Below are 20568 nucleotides of genomic sequence, written 5' to 3' on the forward strand. Positions count from 1 at the left end.
TGAGCCTCCAGGGCTCACAGATGTGTGTGCAATGGCCTCTGGGCTTCTGCACGAGCTGTCCCCTCTGCCTGGAACGCTCTTCTCGCAGTATTTTTTCAGTAAGGTCCCTCTCAATATTCAGACTCAGCTCAGATGTCACCTGTTTAGGGAGGTCTTGCCTGACTCCCCCAGCTAAAGACTCCCCCCTCCTCTTGCTGGCATTGGTGCTACATCACCTATCGCTGCCCCGCAGATGTGTCTCTTCCCGAAACTGTTTCCCATTGCCAGACCCCGTAAGCTCCAGCAGAGCAGAGGTTTGACTGTCCCCTTTGCGGCTGTGTCCCCAGTGCAGGGAAGGGTGGCTAGGGGGCGGGTGGAGTACAGGCCTCTCCGCGTCCCCTCCCAGGGCCTCCTGTGACATGTGTCCGCTTCCTCCCCTCGCAGTGAGCATGGAGTTCGGGCGCGCCGTGTGGCTCCGCTTCCACCCGTCCGCGTACCCCCCGTGCCCTCACCCCAGCTTCGTGGCGCACCTGGGCGGCGTGGCGGTGGGCATCACCCTGGGCGTGGTGGTCCTGAGGAACTACGAGCAGAGGCTGCAGGACCAGTCGCTGTGGTGGATCTTCGTGGCCATGTACACTGTCTTCGTGCTGTTCGCCATCTTCTGGAACATCTTTGCCTACACCCTGCTGGACCTGAAGCTGCCACCTCCCCCGTGAGGGCTGGTGGCCCCGGGTGGGGGAGGGGAGGGAGACGCAGCATCCACGGGGCGTACCTGTGTGCTTTTCATCATCACCAGCTCTGTGAGGACAGGCAGCGGGGGCAGAACAGCGGGGCTGCTGTGATGATTTCGTTTTCGGACAGACAGTGAACTCCTTCCTGAAAGGCATCTGGTGGAGGAGTTGGATGTGGCTGCCATCGTTTTTCTAGGCTGTTCCAGTGACATTGGGCCAGAGTGAAAGCCTGGAGTGGAGTGACAGTGGCCTTCCCCCTCGGCCGGGCTCATTCCATGTGGCCAGGGACCCCTTCTGCTGCCACAGATTGAGCAGCGGCCTTCTCCTCCTCACTCGCGACCCCGAGAGACCCTAAGCCACGTAGGAAGGCCCGCGGGTTGTCGTAGCCAGGCAGGCCTTTCTCCAGCCCAGAGATGACGGCAGGCCAGGCAGCATCCCCTCTACAGCTGCTGGGTCTGGAGCTCAGGTGAGAAGGGGCCTGTGGCGGACGTGTTCGCTTCGCACTGGCTGAGACCCAGTGCCGCCCTCCTGGGCCTGTCGGTGGGCACTGGGGCATGGCCTCTAGTGCCTGGGCTGGGCAGAGCAGGGAGGTGCTGCAGGCGCCACGCCCCACTCTTGTCCTGGGGGTGCCCAGTGAGAGGGACCCAAACAGGAGGGATGGGGTTCACCCCAAGTCCCACCCTGGGAAAGACCCAGCCCCAACCTTAGACTGCTCCCTCCTTTTCCTCCAGAATGTTGACATCTCAAACCAGTGCCCAGCCTCGGTGCTCTGCCTTGCTTTTAGGGTCGTCTTCTTTCCTTCTGCTGCCCTGGCCCTACTTTGTGCCTCTCCTTTGGTTGTGTGTGTGTGTGTGTGTGTGTGCATGCGTGTATGTGAGATGGGAAAGACAATGTGAGGCCAGTGGGAGCCTGTGCAGGGGGCTTGAGGTGGCAGAGTGTCCCTGAGAGGAGAGAAGGTGCTGAGCGGTGGTAGGGTGCGGCGTTCTGTGGTGCCGAGTATCCTTGCTTTTTGCAAAGCTTGCCCCCTTTCCCGTCTCCTGTCCTCCCCAGGCACCTCCCTGAGCATTGCTGACTAGCAGAGACTTGTCTGCTGGAGGGAAATCTCGGGCCCTTCCAGGAACCCTTGGGATGCTGATGTTTTCTTCGCCTTTGCCAGGGTCTGCTCTTGCTCCCCTCTGGGATGGCCTCCGTGTCTGAAAAGGTTCTATCCTGTCTTCCTTAGGAGAGGAGGAGCCTTGGGGATGCAAGAGAGGCTGGGGCAGGAATATCGAGGCCTTGTGTCCATTTGAGTTGGGGGGACAGGAGGCTGCAGTAAGAGGAATTCCAATTTAGACAGGAAACTCTGCTTCTGGAGAGGAATTGCTGGGTGCGTGCATGATGGCCAGAGGTGGCAGCAGCCAGTAGTAGACTTGGAGGCTTAGATGTGGGAGGGAACTCAGGGACTGTCAAGTCCACCCTCACCCGTTTCACAGGTGGGAATACGAAGTCGCAGGAATGACCCCCTAGCAGGAGGTGGTGTAGGCTCCTCATGGAGGGAGGGAGGAGGATGACCTTTGACAAAATATATCGCCCCTTTTCACTGCTTATGGGACTCCCAGCCACTGGTAGTCCAGAAGGACAAAGAACCCCGGGCCTGGGAGGCAGAGGGCTGGGTCTGTGCAGGAACAAGAGCAGAAGTATGGGACTGTCCCCACCAGCTTTATGCCTTCCCAGGCCCCTGAGTATGCCGAGGCCCAGAGTCAGCCGGGCCAGGCATCTGGGGCTCTTGGGCCACTGTGGCTTCCTGTCCCAGTGATTACGTGCAAATGCGCAGGGTCTTCCCACCCAGGGACACACCCACTCACTTGCAGTCTGTGCCAAGCCCTTCCCCATCTTTGCCTGATGCTAAATGGATTGTCCTGGTCTCCATATATGGTTCCTAGGGTCATGCTACCTTTGTGCCAAAGCTATGCCGGGAACTGCCAGGCCGGGACAGCCTGGGCCCAGATCTTTGGCGGAGCTGCGTCAGCCTGGGACATCTTGTCTGCCCTGCCTGCTGTTCTCTGCTGTAATGAGAGAAAGGTGTAGATGAGAGTCAGCTTCTCAGGAGAGAAGCTCTGGGGCTGTGGAGCTGGGGGCTGAGAAGATTTGGGTGGGGCTGGGGAAGGGGCCAGGACTTGGCTGCCTCTAGCATGGGCTGCAGCCCCGGCTAAGCCTGAGCGGAACCGTCCCTTCCCAGAGGGGCAGGGAATCCCGTCCAGGTTCCTGTCCCGGCATCTGGGGTCTCTGGGATGTGAGGGAAGCGAGCAGAGTGCCACCCCTGTCTTTGTCTGGCGTGGCCTAGAGAGGGGTCTTCCACAGTCAGGAGTGAGAAGGCAATGAACTAGAAGACTCCAGAAAGCCCTCAGAGAAGCACCCAGTTCCCTCAGGGCTTTGGATGGAAGGTTGTTACCGAGGAGGCAGTATCATGTGCCCCACCCTGTTAAGTCAGTCCTTGCAGATCTGGGACAGGAGGGAGCCTCAGCTACTCCTCAGGCCACCAGCCCCAGCTGCACACCCACCGCCCTCTCCCAACCATCACCTCCAACCAGGCCCACAGAGCGGGGACAACAGAGTCACATCACACGACCCAGGCCTCTAGCCAGGGCCAGGAGGCAGCCCTCTGGTCAGCAGGGTTTACTTTTGGCGACTGCCTTGCTCTTCAGCGGGTCCTACCACCCCCAAGGCTGGCCTCGTCCTCCCTCCCTCCGTCCCTCCTTGTCCCAGGTGCTGCAAGGAGGCTGGTGTGACTTTCCACGCTGGTGGGAGCAGGCCTGGCCTTTCATCCACAGGACCGGCAAATGACAGCTAGGGAATCCCCAAGCAGCAGCCACAGATAGACTCCCTCGCTGTGGCCGGGAGAGGAATCACGGAAACCAGGGAAGGGAAAACAAAGCTTCAAAGGAGAGATTTCGCTTTAATGACGCCATTCATCATTCGTTTTTTAATTAGGAAAAGCTCCCTAATGAGGCTCTTTTGCCAGCTAATAGGACTCTCAATTTCCATGAGAACCATTCTTGCCCAGAGGATTAGGGGAGCCATCACTCACCAAGCCAGGATCCTCCCCCGGTGTCCGATTTAATTTGCAAATGCACAATGCAGATTCCTGGGCGTGGCGGAAGCTCTTTCCTGGCATCATTCATGTTGCGCCCAGTGCTGGCTGGAAAGCACCAGCTCTCTGCCTTAAAAACGGTGCCCCACAGTGAACTGCCCCTCCGAGGACTTGAGTAAGTGGAACGAAACACACAAACTGCAATGTTTGTTTCTAAATATTTTTGTATTGTGTACATTCTGTATATTTTTGTTGTAACATATTATTTGAGCACAGATTCCATTAAAGATTTTTTTTTCAAGCCATTGGTTATTCAGGAAGTGACCTGAGGGCTGGTATCGGGACCTTGTGTCATCTGGGTCTGGGTCAGGGTGCTTGGGAGAGGGTGAGCTGTGGCGGTGGTGGTGGTGGTGGTAGTGGAGCTTTGATTTATAAAATACGGATTGGGGCATTGGTGCTTGGCACTGGTCTTTCTAGCTCTGTGGTTCTTAACCTTTCCTGAATCACTGGAGTCTTTTGAGTGGTTGATGAAAGCTACAATTTCTCTTCACATAAAAATACCAGGCACGGCCGGGCGAGGTGGCTCACGCCTGTAATCCTAGCACTCTGGGAGGCCGAGGCGGGCGGATTGCTCAAGGTCAGGAGTTCAAAACCAGCCTGAGCGAGACCCCGTCTCTACCATAAAAATAGAAAGAAATTAATTGGCCAACTAATGTATATAATATAAAAAAAAAATCAGCCGGGCATGGTGGCGCATGCCTGTAGTCCCAGCTACTCGGGAGGATGAGGCAAGAGGATCGCTTGAGCCCAGGAGTTTGAGGTTGCTGTGAGCTAGGCTGACACCACGGCACTCACTCTAGCCTAGGCAAGAAAGTGAGACTCTGTCTCAAAAAAAAAAAAAAAAAATACCAGGCACGGTGGCTCACGCCTGTCATCTTAGCACTCTGGGAGGCTGAGGTGGGAGGATCCTTTGAGCTCAGGAGTTCGAGACCAACCTGAGCAAGAGTGAGACCCTGTTCCTACTAAAAATAGAAAAATTAGCCAGGTGTCTTGGCACATGCCTGTAGTCCCAGCTACTTGGGAGGCTGAGGCAGGATTGCTTGAGCCCAGGAGTTTGAGGCTGCTGTGAGCTAGGCTGACGTCACAGCACTCTAGCCCAGGCAACAGAGTGAGACTCTGTCTCAAAAAAAAAAAAAAAAAAAAAAAAAAAAAAAAAAATATATATATATATATATATACACATTTTGTGTATCATTTGGGAAGTCAGGGAGTTATGAATAAAAAAATTCATCCATGGCTTCAGGTCAAGAACCTCTGTGTCAGTGTCCTGGTGGGTGCCCATCCTCTCCTTCACTCCTATGAGAGATTAATATTATGACTATTATTGGAAAAATGTTCTTTGAAGTATCCTAGGGATTTCCTTCACCCTAATAGCCTAATCTTTAGGTCTTCAAGGGACTGTCACACATCCTGACATTGAGAAAGAGGAATGTTCCCAGGGTTAAAATCAGAGGAGTATAAATATCATAGGTGAGGCCTGGTGCTTGGGAGGTTAAACAATCAAGTTGGCTTTGAATGGATGAAACCTGGGAAAGTGAGTTGTTTCCACCAGTTTTTCTAAACCATTATCAGTTTATGTAGCTTTGCCATTCTTAACTATTAAATTTCTGTTTGCGGATTAAACTACCCGGTTAAATTCAGCATGGGGGTTGTTTGCCAGAATGTTCTTTTGCTTCAGTTTCCTATGTATCATTTAAAACATATTTCTAAATGCTGCAGAAGCCATTCCAGAACAAGCTTAGTATAGTTCAGACTGAAAGACAAAAATCTCACCTCTAGTTGGAGTTTAGAGGACTGACTTCCCCAGGAGAAACTGGAACCCTCTTTGAGCACTGGTGTTCTTGTGGGCCAGTTCCAAGCTCAAATACCTGAAACATTTAAAGGCAAGCTCCTTGGAGAGCCGAAAGCTGTTAGCTTTGCCTTTGGCCCTTTACCCTTCCCTTTTGACTTTTCTGGTTCCTCCCGTCTATCAGATTCTCATTTTTCCAATAACTTAATAAGGCACTTAACAATACCAAGGTAATTAAGAAATGAAGACGGCCGGGCACGGTGGCTCACGCCTCTAATCCTAGCACTCTGGGAAGCCAAGGCAGGCGGATTGCTCAAGGTCAGGAGTTCGAAACCAGCCTGAGCAAGAGCGAGACCCTGTCTCTACTATAAATAGAAAGAAATTGCCGGGCGCGGTGGCTCACGCCTGTAATCCTAGCACTCTGGGAGGCCGAGGCGGGCGGATTGCTCAAGGTCAGGAGATCAAAACCAGCCTGAGCGAGACCCCGTCTCTACCATAAAAATAGAAAGAAATTAATTGGCCAACTAATATATATAATATCAGCCGGGCATGGTGGCGCATGCCTGTAGTCCCAGCTACTCGGGAGGCTGAGGCAGCAGGATCGCTTGAGCCCAGGAGTTTGAGGTTGCTGTGAGCTAGGCTGATGCCATGGCACTCACTCTAGCCTGGACAACAAAGCGAGACTCTGTCTCAAAAAAAAAAAAAAGAAAGAAAGAAAAAGAAAAAAATAAATAAAAAAAAAAAGAAAGAAATTAATTGGCCAACTAATATATATAGAAAAAATTAGCCGGGCATGGTGGCGCATGCCTGTAGTCCCAGCTACTCGGGAGGCTGAGGCAGCAGGATTGCTTGAGCCCAGGAGATTGAGGTTGCTGTGAGCTAGGCTGACGCCACGGCACTCACTCTAGCTTGGGCAACAAAGTGAGACTGTCTCAAAAAAAAAAAAAGAAATGAAGACAATTTACTGAGTACCTACTATGTGCCAGGCACTGAGGTAGGCATTTTCACAGCTGCTTTATGTGAAGTGGGTATAAATATCCCCTTATTTACACATGGGGGGAGAGCTTAGAGAAGTTGAGCTACGTGCTGACATGTGACACAGCTGGATCCGCACCCAAGACTGCTGGTTTCAAAGTTCATCTCTCAGCCCTCAAGTATTTGTACAGGACTTCAAAGGCACTAAACATGTAGACGTGTCAGATGTTTGTTTAAAGATTCGGTCTCATTGCATTGGGCCCTGCACCATCCAGTAACAGCAATGGAACATTCAGAGTCCATGTGACGGGACCTCCACTTCCTCAGCCCCCCTAGGAGTTTACAAGAAAAACCACAGCTGTCAATTTACTGCTCCCTCTCAACCCTGATTCCAGAATCCAGGCATTTATGCCACCCCAGTGATCCAACCGTGTGATTTAAACTCTGCAAGGCACAAAGTTTAGGAACTTTGGCAATTAGAGAACTGAGCTGCTCTCTCCTCCAAGTGGAAAGACTTCATTGAAGCCGGCGGGGTTGCCAATAACTGAGAGGACACACAGTTAGGAAAGTGTGGTCCTAGTAACTGAATCTTATTTCCGAGAAGCCTGCAGGCCTTCCTGGCATCTGGTTTAAGTGATCCTCTAGTAAGGGACAGGCATTCTGTCATGGTTAATAATGAATGAGAGCGAAAGGAAGTGACTTGGGTTATTGAGTTCTACGGTGTAAGTTTACTGGACAATAAATAAAACATTGTGATGGAAATTGCTCTTAGGCCCTGCTTGATGCTTCCTCCAAGAGGCAGAGGAGACAGAAAGTTATATCTTGTATCCTAGCTGGTGACTTGATTTTCTTCAACAAATTCCTTAGCATAACAAGCATAATTTCCCAAACTTTTTGGGAATTAATATAGGTGTCAGGCTTGAGAATTGAGCTCATTAAATAAAAATGACTGCCTTGGTAAGTTTTATTATTAGAAATATAATTACAGATAAACTAAGACCATTTTGATACATGACAAATATACATTGCCTCTATATGTATAGCACACAAACAATACATAAATTTATTCCATGTCTGGACAAAACCTTTTTAAAACTTTAAAAGTTAATATTATACATTAGCTTATTAAAATTTGAATACAGTACATGTTTCTGGTCATGAACTCTGAGTTTCTTCTCATGACCAAGATATTTAATTCCATGACACCATTTTCCTTGTCTATAGTAGTGATATACAGTTTGTCACAGACTTATTTTTTAAAATAAGTCTATTGTATAGAACTGTGTAATATAGTAAGCCTACATTACAGAAAATATATGCAAACACATAGAGAATTATGTCTTGCCTATATCCACAAATGATCTGAAGCAGGTAATACACTTGCTTTTAAATGCCATTTACAATATGGACTCTTGAATGATGTATGAATTTGAAAATGAAAAATGTTTTCCAGACTCAAGGATAGTGTCATAAAATTGCTGATTTTCCAGTCATTCTGAATTTAATACTATAAAACAATGCAACTGGCTCATGCCTATAATCCTAGCACTTTGTGAGGCTGAAGCAGGAGGACTCCTTAAGGCCAGGAGTTTGAAACAAGCCTGGGAAACATAGCTAGACCCTGTCTCGATAAAAGATAAAAAAAAATTCACCAGGCATGGTGGCATGCACCTGTAGTCCCAGCTACTCGGAAGCATGATGCAGGAAGATTGCTTGAGCCCAGGAGTTTTGAGGTTGCAGTGAGCTATGATGATGCCACTGCACTCTAGCCTGGGCAACAGAGCAAGAACCTGTCTCAAAAAACAAACAAAGCTTCTCAGATTTTTTTCAACACTGCCTACAGTCCAAGTTATTAAATTAAACCATATGAAAGCATTTATGGAGATCCTGAATTGTATTTCTCATTAAAGGAAAAGAAATGGCTTGGTGAGTCACACCCCTAAATTTGTAGGAGAAAGCAGAAGACCATTGTCAGTTATTTTGAAAGTTAGAACTCAGCACTTAAGTGAATTCAGATCCATTTAAGAGAAGACTCCTTAATTTTATGGGCTTGTGTTCCTCCAAGCATCTTGAGGGCAGTGAGAACACAAGACTTCTGATATTCTAAACAAAATCATTATCAAATGAATTTATTAAAGAGCTATGCAGAACAAATTGCAATCATATGTGTGTAGCTACAATTGACTTCCATGGGAATTATAAATGGCTAGCTGAGGTGCTTTCAATTGATTCAGAGTAAAACAATCTAAGGCTTATAACAAATATAGAAAAAACTAAAATCAATGAGTAACTGATATGAAGAATCTGCTTGCATTCCTTATGTTAGTTTGCTTGTAAAATTTGTGTACTTTTTTTTCAGCACTGCTTAAAAACTCCAGCACTGTCATCTAAAAGAAAAAAGAAAATACAGGTTCTTGGCAAATACCTGTGAACAAATGAACTAAAAGTGGTGGTGGGGCCACTTCTGCAGTAGGTTTCCATCAAAGATAATGCTTTATGCTGAAGCTAGTGCATCCTATTTTTAAAGCTCATTTAATTTCTTACTCATGATTTATTTGCATATTGACTTTAAAGCTTGCTTTATCATCCATAACATTATCAATCAGACAAAAAAATGTATCAAGCACCCACAGGATGCATAGATCTTTGAAATGGTGTAGGGGAGCTAATCTGTCCTAAGACTAGGATTACAGTTTTTAAAGGAAGCTACAATCTATTGAGAAAGAAGTATTATGATTTTGCTGAGAGTAAAAGTTGCTAAATCCTGCAGAAAACTCCTGAGAGAAGCCATAAACAAAATCACCTCTGGAGTGTTTTGAGCAACAACTTCCTGAAGCCTAGAATTTATGGGACCAGTGATATACTAAACTTCTACAACTCTAACACATATATCTATCTAGGACTCAGTGAAGACATCCCTCAGACTTTTAAATTTTAAAAGTACCAAAAGGAAGAAAATAATCTGGAATGAGTTTCCTATAATCTCAAATAGCAATCCTATGAACAACCATAACAACTGCAATTTTGAACACTAAGGCTTGACTCTACAACCTCATGATACAGTTATCTCAAAACATATGATCAAAAACTTTGGGTATGAGCTTCTTTCATGAATTCTTCAAGGACAGCTACCACATTTTTGGCTTCGGGCATTTCTTCATGTTCCACTTTAACAATCTTCAAAAGTATATCTCCACTGCCACAGTTCTTAAGGAACATGTAACATTTAAACAAAGCATAATGGTTCATTTCTGCCTGCCGGATAAATCTCTTCAAATTGTTTGTGTCTTGTATGGCCTAGAAAAAGATTAACCAGTTAAATATGTGTTTAGTCAGAAAATAACTAAGCTTAAAAATTATCTCCTATCTAGCTAAGAACTTAACATATGCTGCTGAGATATTTGCTTATTTTAAATATTTCCATCATTTTTATTGTCAATATGCTTTGCTCTTGGTAGAACAAAACCTCATATATAGTAAAAATACTTAAAAAATCTCCTAAATAAGGTGACAATACTCACACACCCATCAGAATTTTGACCCCTTTAGGCACTGAACCACTTTTTTGTGCTTTGCAACTAAGGTAAGTCACAAATTGTAAGACTGATGTCCCTTACATTTAAGCAAACATTCAACCCAATTTATTGGAAATGATATGTATGCAGAAGCTACTGAAAAAATTAAAATAAAGTAAGCGTCTTCTGATGATTTCAGTTTTGAGAATGTCCCAATTAATAAACATCATAGCTGTAAAAGCAGATTTGTTACACTGTTATTGGTACTAATTAAAATTCAGACAAAAATTTTATTTGGCACCTGGCACACAGCCAACTAATTACCTTTAGTTTAAAGTTCTCCAGTACTTGTCGGAAAAGGAAAGGGTTACCCCCTTCAGCACCATTCAAAAAAGCCTGCATCCAATCCTCACAAAACCGATTGCTTCCTACAAAATATTTTAGAGAAATTAAATCAATAAAAATGAAATCCTACAAAGCATAAAACATTTATTTTTAAAACCTTTTTATTTTTAGAGACAGAGCCTCACTATGTTGCCCAGGCTGAAGTGCAGGGGCTATTCTCAGGTGTGATCATAGCTCATGGCAACTTCAAACTCTTGGGCTCAAGTAATCCTCCTGCTTCAGCTTCCCCAGTAGCTGGGACTACAGGTATGCACCAAGACATTTATTTCTTTATAAAAACATGTATAATGAATTATTTAAGACTCCTATAATGATCTAAAAAAAGCTGTGTGCTTACCAAATGGCTAAGAAATGCCAAAACCTCTCAGCCTTAGTGCCATCTTTGTAGAAATCTCTGCGTCATGAGAGCCAAGTGGAGGAAGAAGCGAATGTGCAGGGTGAAGCGCAAAAGAAAGATGAGGCAGAGGTCCAAGTAAACTGCTTGCTTATGCACACGTGAAGGCCACAAGATCAGAAACATGGAATGCCAGAGTCCGGGGATGTTAGTACAAGTTGTTGGACTGCATGCTACTGTCCAGAACTTGCCTCTCAGTGGATCTAGAACTTCACCGCCATCCGATCGCCAAGGCCACCTCTGAGAGAACCATCTTGCTCATACCAAAACAGTCCCTACTGGTCCTTTGCCCTGGACTTGACATACTGGACTAGTTCTATTCTCAGTTGTGGCCAAGTGTAACAAGTATACAATAAATCACCTGCTGTTTCAGCTGAAGAATCAAAAAAAAAAAAAAAAAAAAAGCCAAAATTGTTGAAGCCCCTTGGTTGCCTCTCACCAAGCACATCCCTGGTCCTTTGCCTTCAGAAAGGATTTTTTGTTGTTGTTTTTGAGACAGAGTCTCACTTTGTTGCTCAGGCTAGTGTGAGTGCCGCTGCGTCAGCCTAGCTCACAGCAACCTCAATCTCCTGAGCTCAAGCAATCCTGCTGCCTCAGCCTCCTGAGTAGCTGGGACTACAGGATGTGCCACCATGCCTGGCTAATTTTTTGTATATATATTTTTTTAGTTGGTCAATTAATTTCTTTCTATTTTTAGTAGAGGCGGGGTCTCACTCAGGCTGGTTCTGAACTCCTGACCTTGAGGGATCCGCCGGCCTCGGCCTCCCAGAGTGCTAGGATTACAGGCGTGAGCCACTGCGCCCGGCCCAGAAAGGATTAATTATCATTCCCAATTCTTTAAACTTTTGCCACATACCTTTGTATCTCTAAGCTTATATATATTATTTGATATATGTTAATACTTTCATGTATTTTTCTTTAATGGCTATTTCATTAAACAGTATGCTTGGGAGCTATACTGACACATGTGGCTCTAGTTCATTCATTTTCACTGCTCTGTAATATTCCATCACATGAATATAGCAGGTTATTAATTTTCCTGTTGATAAACATTTAAGTTGCTTCCAATTCCTTGTTTTTTCAAATAATGCTCTTATGAACTTTAAAAAAAAAACTTGTTTCCTTATGTACACATTTCTTTAGCAGAGTAGAATTGCTAGGCATGATGTGATTTCCATATTTCTAGAATTACTATTGTTTTTGGCAAATTTGGGATAATCATGTAAAACTGCACAAGGTGGGAAGAACATGTTTGTGTCATTTGTTTTCAGTGCAAAGATGGAGGCTCAGCAGAGACCCAGGAAGGCTGCATCAGAGATTGTGGCTCACCTGCATTGTAGAACTGAGGCTGGGAGCTGCTGCAGTCTATGACCACAGATTTATGCTGCTCCTCCGTCATGGCCATGCACAAAGATGTCATGGTGCCTTCGTGAATAAGTCCTTGGAGACTGGCCACACTCAGAAACCTGCCACACATACACAAGCCCTTTTCCACAAACAATATTATAGGATAGGAGGGAGAAAACAAACGCATTTTGCGCTCGGGGGATGGGGGTGATTAAAAATGTAAAAGCAAGGCTCACTGTGGAAAAGGTTCTCTCTTTGCAAAAACTGTTCTTTACCTGTTAATGTCTCTCTTTGTTTTTTCATCTGATTCTTTAACCTCAACAGGAGTATAACTTAAGGCCTAGGAGAGAAAAATAAAGACAGATAGATACATGTATTGCAGTTTTCCCTATTGAGCAGCTACTCATGACTAAACGTTGCCTTCCCCAATAACCACAACAACAGATGACAATTGATGGGCACTGCTCATTGGCTCTCTGCAACCTTGTTCAGCTGCTGCTCACTAAAATTTTTTTTTTTTTGGACACAGAGTCTCACTCTGTTGCCTGGGCAAGAGTGCCATGGCATCAGCCTAGCTCACAGCAACCTCAAACTCCTGGGCTCAAGCAATCCTCCTGCCTCAGCCTCCCGAGTAGCTGGGACTACAGGCATGCGCCACCATGCCTGGCTAATTTTTTGCATACATATTAGTTGGCCAATTAATTTATTTCTATTTATAGTAGAGATGGGGTCTCACTCTTGTTCAGGCTGGTCTTGAACTCCTGAGCTCAAACGATCTGCCTGCCTTTCCATATTTCTAGAATTACTATTGTTTTTGGCAAATTTGGGATAATCATGGACCCAAGGCTGCATGGACCCTTAGTCGGGTCCCTGCATGGACCCAAGGCTGCATGGACCCAGAGGCTGCATGGCCCCTTAGTCCCAGAGTGCTAGGATTATAGGCGTGAGCCACTACCCATGGCCAATATAAAATAAAGTGTGGTCTATCTCGATAGCAAGCATAGTTTGAATGAATATTTGGTGGGGGGGGGAGTAATGTTCAGATAAAAGGAGTATGTCTCTACATAATCTAAACTCTGCCAAAAGGATTCCTGATGAAGGAAATGTTCCTGTTTGGGTAATACTTACGGCATGTAGCAGAAAGGTAAGCTTCTCCTGAAAGAGAAGAACAACTCTTTGGATTGGACATACAACATCCTCAAACCAGCTGCTCAGATAGGACTTTATGTGGTTCTCCAGGCCCCTTTCCTAGATCAAGAGACAATGTAATTTGCTAAATATAATATTTGCATTAATATAAATATAATGTATATTAATATAACTAATATTAATATGCCTTCACCTTAGTGGACTTAATATCGTCTTCACCATATTCTTGACAGTGAGAACTGGGACAGACATCTCTTTTATAAAGGTAACACTACCAACTTAAAAAAACGAATTGTGATATAGCTTTCCTGGGCTTGTTGGACAAAGTGGGGATTAAGTCTGTACTGAATTTCCTTAAAAACACACTAAGAAAGGCATTCTATAAGATGAAGAGACTGAATGGATAGGGTTCCATGCTGTTTCTTTACTGGGAGGAGTATTTACATGTCCATCTCCCCCCAGTATATTGTGCACTCACTGGAGATACTCTTTAATAATCATTTCACCTGGTACAGAGTATGAAACATGCATCACATAATCTTATTACATGCCCACTGAATGACTGAAGGAATGTAAACAGAAAACTCATTCAAACCCAACATGTGAACAGGGAAGGATACAAGGAGCTCATCAAAGCACTCTGGCCCACTCTAGCGGTCAGATGTGCTGCCACGAACACATCTGGCTTTTTAGGCTATGCTGCTTTCTGGAGACTAGTGTCACATAGGAAGAGCTCTAGTCTCAGAGCACAGATTCCCCCAGACTTGCATCTCTGGCTCACTCCTATGCTATCCTGTCCTTTCTCCTGTGGTATCTTGTATGTATATGACAAACAACAGGAACTATTACTATACATGATGGACAATGAATTTATGAGAGTCATAACATTAACAAATGCTAAAAGCCGAAAGCATAGTTTTTAAAAGGTCTGGATAAATTAGTCAATATGGATATATCTAATGAGTAAAAGATCAATTAATACAAATGGAAAATTGTTAGTGTTGAGATGAAGGACAGCTATACCATCGCACAGTATGTCTTTGGTATCAGAGGCTGCATGGACCCTTAGTTCCGACTAGAACATAAATCCTGTGTGCTTAGAAATCAGGAAAAGGGCATCCTCTTTCTTGCCAGACATGTTACTACGTGCCAATTCATTTAATAGATTGAATTTTTCATAGATATGAAACATCAGAAGCAGTCTTATGAAACTTTCAGCACTTATAGGACTATGTTCTCAGCTTCCCTTAAAAATATTCTATTAGCCCACAAGGTAACAAGTTTCTATAATTTAGGTGTCTTTTTGTTTACTTATAAGATTTGAAAAGTATATTATGCTAGTCATTTTAGTCTTAAAAAAACTATTAGATCAAGCCGGGCGCGGTGGCTCACGCCTGTAATCCTAGCACTCTGGGAGGCTGAGGCGGGCGGATTGCTCGAGGTCAGGAGTTCGAAACCAGCCTGAGCAAGAGCGAGACCCCGTCTCTACTATAAATAGAAAGAAATTAATTGGCCAACTAATATATATATAAAATTAGCCGGGCATGGTGGCGCAAGCCTGTAGTCCCAGCTACTCGGGAGGCTGAGGCAGCAGGATTGCTTGAGCCCAGGAGTTTGAGGTTGCTGTGAGCTAAGCTGACGCCACGGCACTCACTCTAGCGTGGGCAACAAGCGAGACTCTGTCTCAAAAAAAAAAAAAAAAAAAACTATTAGATCAAATCATCTTACCTCACAGTTCATATTATTTTTCAGCCCTTGAATATACTTGTCCAATTCAAGCCTGAAAGTATTTTCTTAAGGAAGCAACAGAGGATGAATAATCGAGTGTTTTATCTCTCAACAGGAAAAACAAAATCTCTCAGATAATGCGAACTGTAAATTAAAACAAGCCAATGCAAAATGGCCATGTCAAGATATGAAATTCAAGTAAATGCAGAAAGGAGTGAAAAGCTTTTTGGAGGTTGGTAGTGATACTCCTCCACTTGCCCTCTCCTGTTTTCCTTCCTGATATACTCAAAGACCAAAGAAAGGATATAGTTCAAGTCCTTTTTCAGACCCTCCTAAAAAACAGACCACATACTCTGAAGGGTTATGTTCTGACTCCACTGTTGCTGTTTCAGGAAGCAACTTTTCCTGTTGGAAAAGGCAGTAGTAACAACCAACTCGGTAATCTGGAATTCTAGAAAAGAAATTGGAAAAAAATGTAAAATGATTATTTTGGTAACTCATGCATCTAGTTCTGTGGACTGCTCTGACCCCTGGTCCTCTTGCTCTGACAATACTGTTAAACTGCCCAGAGTTTCCCACACTTCTTGTTTTACTCATAGCAGCACAGGAAAATGAATGTATATACCCTGGTGGGCTTTAGGTAAAGGAGCTGCTAACATACATGAAATTTCTTTGAATTCTCTTGTCTTATGTGAAAAATTCATGCAAATTTCACTCTTGTTCATAGTAAAGCCATGTTAACATTAATAAAAGCATGTTCTTCCCTCTCCCAAACCTTCACACTCATTGATGCTTCAGGCAGATGTGCCAGGTTTATCCTGCGGCCTTATCCTTGGGTTGTGGCCTCATCTTCCTCCTGAGGTGACCTATATGCAGACTTCATGGTCAGAGTTGAACTACTATTAAGAGGTTTAACGGAAAGATGGCTCAAATTGGACTGAAGACACCCATGTTTAAGTCTGAACTCCATCAATATCAATTCAACTAGCCTTTCCAGTATGTATGCAATTTCCATTTTAGGTAAAAAGAAAAAAATAAGAAAAAAAAAAAAAAACTAGCCTTATTAGCTTGCGCATCCCACCTAACTTCTCTGAGTTTATTCCTCATCTGAAAATGGAAATAAGAGTATCTGTTCTATCTTCCCTTTGCAAGGAAAACCGCATCAATGTTTGTGAAAACACTTTAAAAACTGTAAACTTTACAATTTTAGTTTTAGCAATTAATTCTTTTCTTCTAAGTACAAAACTAAATAAAGTACACTTAGGCACCAGAGTCTCTAACATTCAATTAATTCTGTTATGCAAATGTTTATGTGTGTGGCCCAGGGCTCAGGCTGCCAGAAAATAAAGATGAACTCTGCAGGCCTAGCAGAAGATGATCTTTTGGAGTTTCTCATCACTTCTCATATTTAGCTCAGAAATAAAAACTCGGGACACAGCATATTTTACACTTACCTTAGCTCCACAGATGCAACATTACCCAGCCCTTCAAAGACCGCTCCCTTCGAAAGACGCTTAGCAATGAAACTGCGCAGCTCTGGCTCCAGTTCAGATGGGAGATTAGTATCAGCCAAGGAGAGGCTTGACAAATAAAAGACACACATTTCTTACTAGTGGACTAATATATTCACACTTCTAAGTCAGAAAGAACGGTATCAGGCCGGGTGCGGTGGCTCATGCCTGTAATCCCAGCACTCTGGGAGGCTGAGGCGGGTGGATTGCTCAAGGTCAGGAGTTCGAAACCAGAGCGAGACCCCGTCTCTACTATAAATAGAAAGAAATTAGGGCTGGGCGCTGTGGCTCACGCCTATAATCCTAGCTCTTGGGAGGCCGAGGCGGGCGGATTGCTCAAGGTCAGGAGTTCAAAACCAGCCTGAGCAAGAGCGAGACCCCGTCTCTACTATAAGTAGAAAGAAATCAATTGGCCAACTGATATATATATATAAAAAATTAGCCGGGCATGGTGGCGCATGCCTGTAGTCCCAGCTACTCGGGAGGCTGAGGCAGAGGATCACTCGAGCCCAGGAGTTTGAGGTTGCTGTGAGCTAGGCTGATGCCACGGCACTCACTCTAGCCTGGACAACAAAGCGAGACTCTGTCTCAAAAAAAAAAAAAAAAAAAAAAGAAAGAAATTAATTGGCCAACTATATATAAAAAATTAGCCAGGCATGGTGGTGCATGCCTGTAGTCCCAGCTACTCAGGAGGCTGAGGTAGCAGGATTGCTTGAGCCCAGGAGTTTGAGGTTGCTGTGAGCTAGGCTGACGCAATGGCACTCTAGCCCAGGCAACAGAGTGAGACTCTGTCTCAAAAAAAACCAAAACAAACAAAAACACAAATATGCATTAAATGTCTACCCTGTGACAAACACTACTTAAAGTACATGATAGGGAGACATCAATTAACAAAAGAAATAACTCCTTCTGTCCTAGAGTTTACATTCTAGTGTGTGGTAGAGGACCTACCAAAGAATATTCAAAGGGGGAAAAGGGGGATTTTATTTCATTTATTTATCTTTTATTTATCATTTATTATCTTTTTTTTGAGACAAGAGTCTTGCTTTGTTGCCCAGACTAGAGTGAGTGCCGTGGCGTCAGCCTAGCTCACAGCAACCTCAATCTCCTGGGCTCAAGCAATCCTGCTGCCTCAGCCTCCCGAGTAGTTGGGACGACAGCATGTGCCACCATGCCTGGCTAATTTTTTCTATATATATTAGTTGGCCAATTAATTTCTTTCTATTTATAAAAGACAGGGTCTTGCTCTTGCTCGGGCTGGTTTTGAACTCCTGACCTCGAGCAATCGGCCGGACTCAGCCTCCCAGAGTGCTATGATTACAGGTGTGAGCCACCGTGCCCGGCCAAAAAGAGGATTTTAAATATATTTCTTTTCAGCCAGGCATGGTGGCTAAGACCTGTAATCTCAGCACTCTGGGAGGCCAAGATGGGAGGACTGCTTGAGACCAGGAGTTTGAGGCTGCAATGAGCTATGATTGTGCCACTGCACTCTAGCCTGGGTGACAGAGCAAGACCTTGTCTCTAAGATATAAGTAAATTTCTTTTTTTCCCAAATTTATTTTTAAATTGATAAGATAAAATTGTATTTATCATGTACAACATCATGCCTATATATTCTAAAAGCCTATATATTCTGGGCCAGGCGTGGTGATTCACACCTGTAATCCTAGCACTCTGGGAGGACCAGGTGGGCGGATCATTTGAGCTCAGGAGTTCAAAACCAGCCTGACCAAGAGCGGAGACCCCATCTCTACTGTAAATAGAAAGACATTAGCCAAACAACTAAAAAATGTAGAAAAAATTAGCCGATCCACATGGAAGCATTAGGAGAAGGAAAAAAAAAAAAATTAGCCGGGCATGGTGGCACATGCCTGTAGTCCCAGCTACTTGGGAGGCTGAGACAGGAGGATTGCTTGAGCTCAGGAGTTTGAGGTTGCTGTGAGCCAGGTTGATGCCATGGCACTCTAGCCCGGGCAACAGAGTGAGACTCTGTCTCAAAAACAAATAAATAAATAGATAAATAAATAAAGCCTATATACTCTGTAAAGTGGTTAAACCTAGCTAATTAACATGCATTATCTCACAGTTTTCATTTTTGTGGTGAGAGCACTTACTATCCACTCTCTTAGGATTTTTCAATACAATATAATGTCATTACCTATAGTCACCATACTGTACATTAAATTTCTTTGTAGTATGATATCAAATATCTTATTGGAATTCCAATCAAGAAACTCAGAATAATTCTCTCTGGCTAATCACCAGGGACAATATCAATATTTGTATCTGCCCCAGTCATGAATGAATGAGCTAATGAGGAAATCAAGATGAGGTTCCTAGGGCATAGAAGGAATTGATGGTTTGACTCAGGGAAAGTTCTTTGACTCAGTGGAAACAGGGTATCCACTGACATCTACAGGCCAGAGATGCAGGAAGGATAAAAAGCACATGCATGGGTTATGGTTAAGCTGTTTTTACCTGAAATCATCCCCAGAGGGAGTTTCTGCATTTGTGCCACTTGGGCTTCCATCATCACTGTCCCCTCGTTGCTGTGCCAATCTGCAAGCACAAATGCAAAAGTGTTATCAATTAAGGGCTCTAAATCAAGCAGAGTATTGGGGGCCTCGCAAGCAAGGTAAGGACGAGGAGTCAACTTAAAATGCTGCAAAGTCGAAATTACAAGGGTCCTCCATTGCCTGTCCTCATGGCAGGGAAAACCTGTAAAACAGTGCTGACAACAGCCCCTTCTCTCTCCAGGCCACCTAAGGGGTAGAGGAAAGGCTAAACACCCAGCAGGTTCAAGGAAACTCTTATTAAAAACAACAACAACAACAACAACAAAAAAAAAAACCCAGACTTTACAGGGCCAAGAAAGCCCCAGTTAAGTCAGACAGTAAGAGGCAGCAAGGGCAGAGGAAAACCAGGGGGGTGGGGTTGGGGTGTGTGGCAGAAATGGGGGAACGGGAGAGACGACAGAAAGGACAGGGGATGGGCAATGACATTATTGAGCATGCAGGACACTGAGCTAAACAAAGGGCAGCGGCGAGAGGAAGGGGCGGAGACGATACAGGGACAGATGGAGAGCAGAGGCTTGAGAAGGCCAGGCGCAAAAGCCCGGGACGGGGCCCGGGAAGAACGGCTTGGAGGGCCCTTCGGGCCAGAGACCTCGGCTGGGAGAGGAGAAGATGGCGTTTGGGAGCGGCCCTGGGCCGGGGGTGGGGTGCAAAGCCAGGCAGCCGGCCCGGGGCGGGGACGCAAGGGCGGGCGGGTAGGCTGGGCCGGGCGCCGGCACCTGCTTCCGCAGTAGCTGTAGAGACAGTAGTGGCTGCTGGGTGGCGGCTCGAGTCTCCGCTCCTCGGCGGTGCCACCCTCCTCGCTGCTTTCTAGTTCCTTTTCGACCCCATCCAGCGATTCCTGCAAGGAGGGGAGCATCGCGGCAGCCTCCAAGCGGCCCTGTGTTCCCGCCAAAGCGCTCCCCCGCTGCCGTACAGTCCTAGGTGGTGGGGCTCGACCGGCTCCCGGCACTAGCACACCTGCGTTCCGCTGGTTTCCCGCGTTCTCGGGCTCCGGAGCTAGCTTGGAAAGGAAGGCTTTTCTCCCTGCAGGAGGTAGTGGCCGGAATGAGCTGGCCTTTGCTGAAAAGCTTTCACCATTTCTTTTAAATCGGTTTTTTTTTTCTTCTCTGTCGTTTGAGACGTCTAGGACGCTTAGTATGTGATAAAGTTGGTACAAGTAGCTAGCTACATGGAAAGAATAAAGCTGCTCTCCTGCCTCCTTGCCCACGTGCAAACACGCACTCGCCCACCCACCCACGCACATAAACACAGACCAGTTTGACCAAAGAGTTAAGACTTTATAATGGAAAGGGAAAAAAAGATGAAAGTATGAGAGAATTTTTAACATTTTGTAGTTAAG

General features: G+C 45.2%; 2 protein-coding genes across 2 annotated transcripts in view; one reads left to right on the forward strand and one right to left on the reverse strand.

Moving 5' to 3' along the window:
* RHBDL3 (rhomboid like 3) overlaps positions 1-795 on the forward strand; it is a 43507-nt gene extending 42712 nt beyond the window's left edge. The window contains exon 9 of the mRNA XM_012736701.3: positions 424-795. Within this exon, the coding sequence (XP_012592155.1) occupies positions 424-695 (272 nt within the window). The 3' untranslated portion in view covers positions 696-795. The remainder of the gene's footprint in view (positions 1-423) is intronic.
* A 6759-nt stretch (positions 796-7554) lies between these two features.
* On the reverse strand, positions 7555-20139 carry C18H17orf75 (chromosome 18 C17orf75 homolog). The gene is made up of 10 exons (XM_012736941.3): positions 19946-20139; positions 19132-19212; positions 16597-16722; positions 15450-15593; positions 15143-15200; positions 13394-13513; positions 12541-12605; positions 12248-12384; positions 10444-10547; positions 7555-9901 (listed from the first exon to the last, which is right to left on the reverse strand). Exons 1-10 carry the CDS (start codon positions 20083-20085, stop codon positions 9686-9688), a joined length of 1191 nt encoding a protein of 396 aa, XP_012592395.1. The 5' UTR covers positions 20086-20139; the 3' UTR covers positions 7555-9685.
* Between the last annotated feature and the right edge of the window lie 429 nt (positions 20140-20568).

The sequence above is a fragment of the Microcebus murinus genome, chromosome 18 (assembly GCF_040939455.1).
Source record: "Microcebus murinus isolate Inina chromosome 18, M.murinus_Inina_mat1.0, whole genome shotgun sequence".
In the NCBI taxonomy this organism is placed as follows: Eukaryota; Metazoa; Chordata; class Mammalia; order Primates; family Cheirogaleidae; genus Microcebus; species Microcebus murinus.

Excerpts from the sequence above, each read along its gene's own strand:
- C18H17orf75 (XM_012736941.3), bottom strand. The coding sequence starts at position 20,085 with ATGCTCCCCTCCTTGCAGGAATCGCTGGATGGGGTCGAAAAGGAACTA. Across the intron at positions 16,723-19,131 it reads CCCTCTGGGGATGATTTCAG|CCTCTCCTTGGCTGATACTA; the intron begins GTAAAAACAGCT and ends TTATTTGTCAAG. Across the intron at positions 13,514-15,142 it reads AAAATAATATGAACTGTGAG|GAAAGGGGCCTGGAGAACCA; the intron begins GTAAGATGATTT and ends CTCTTGATCTAG.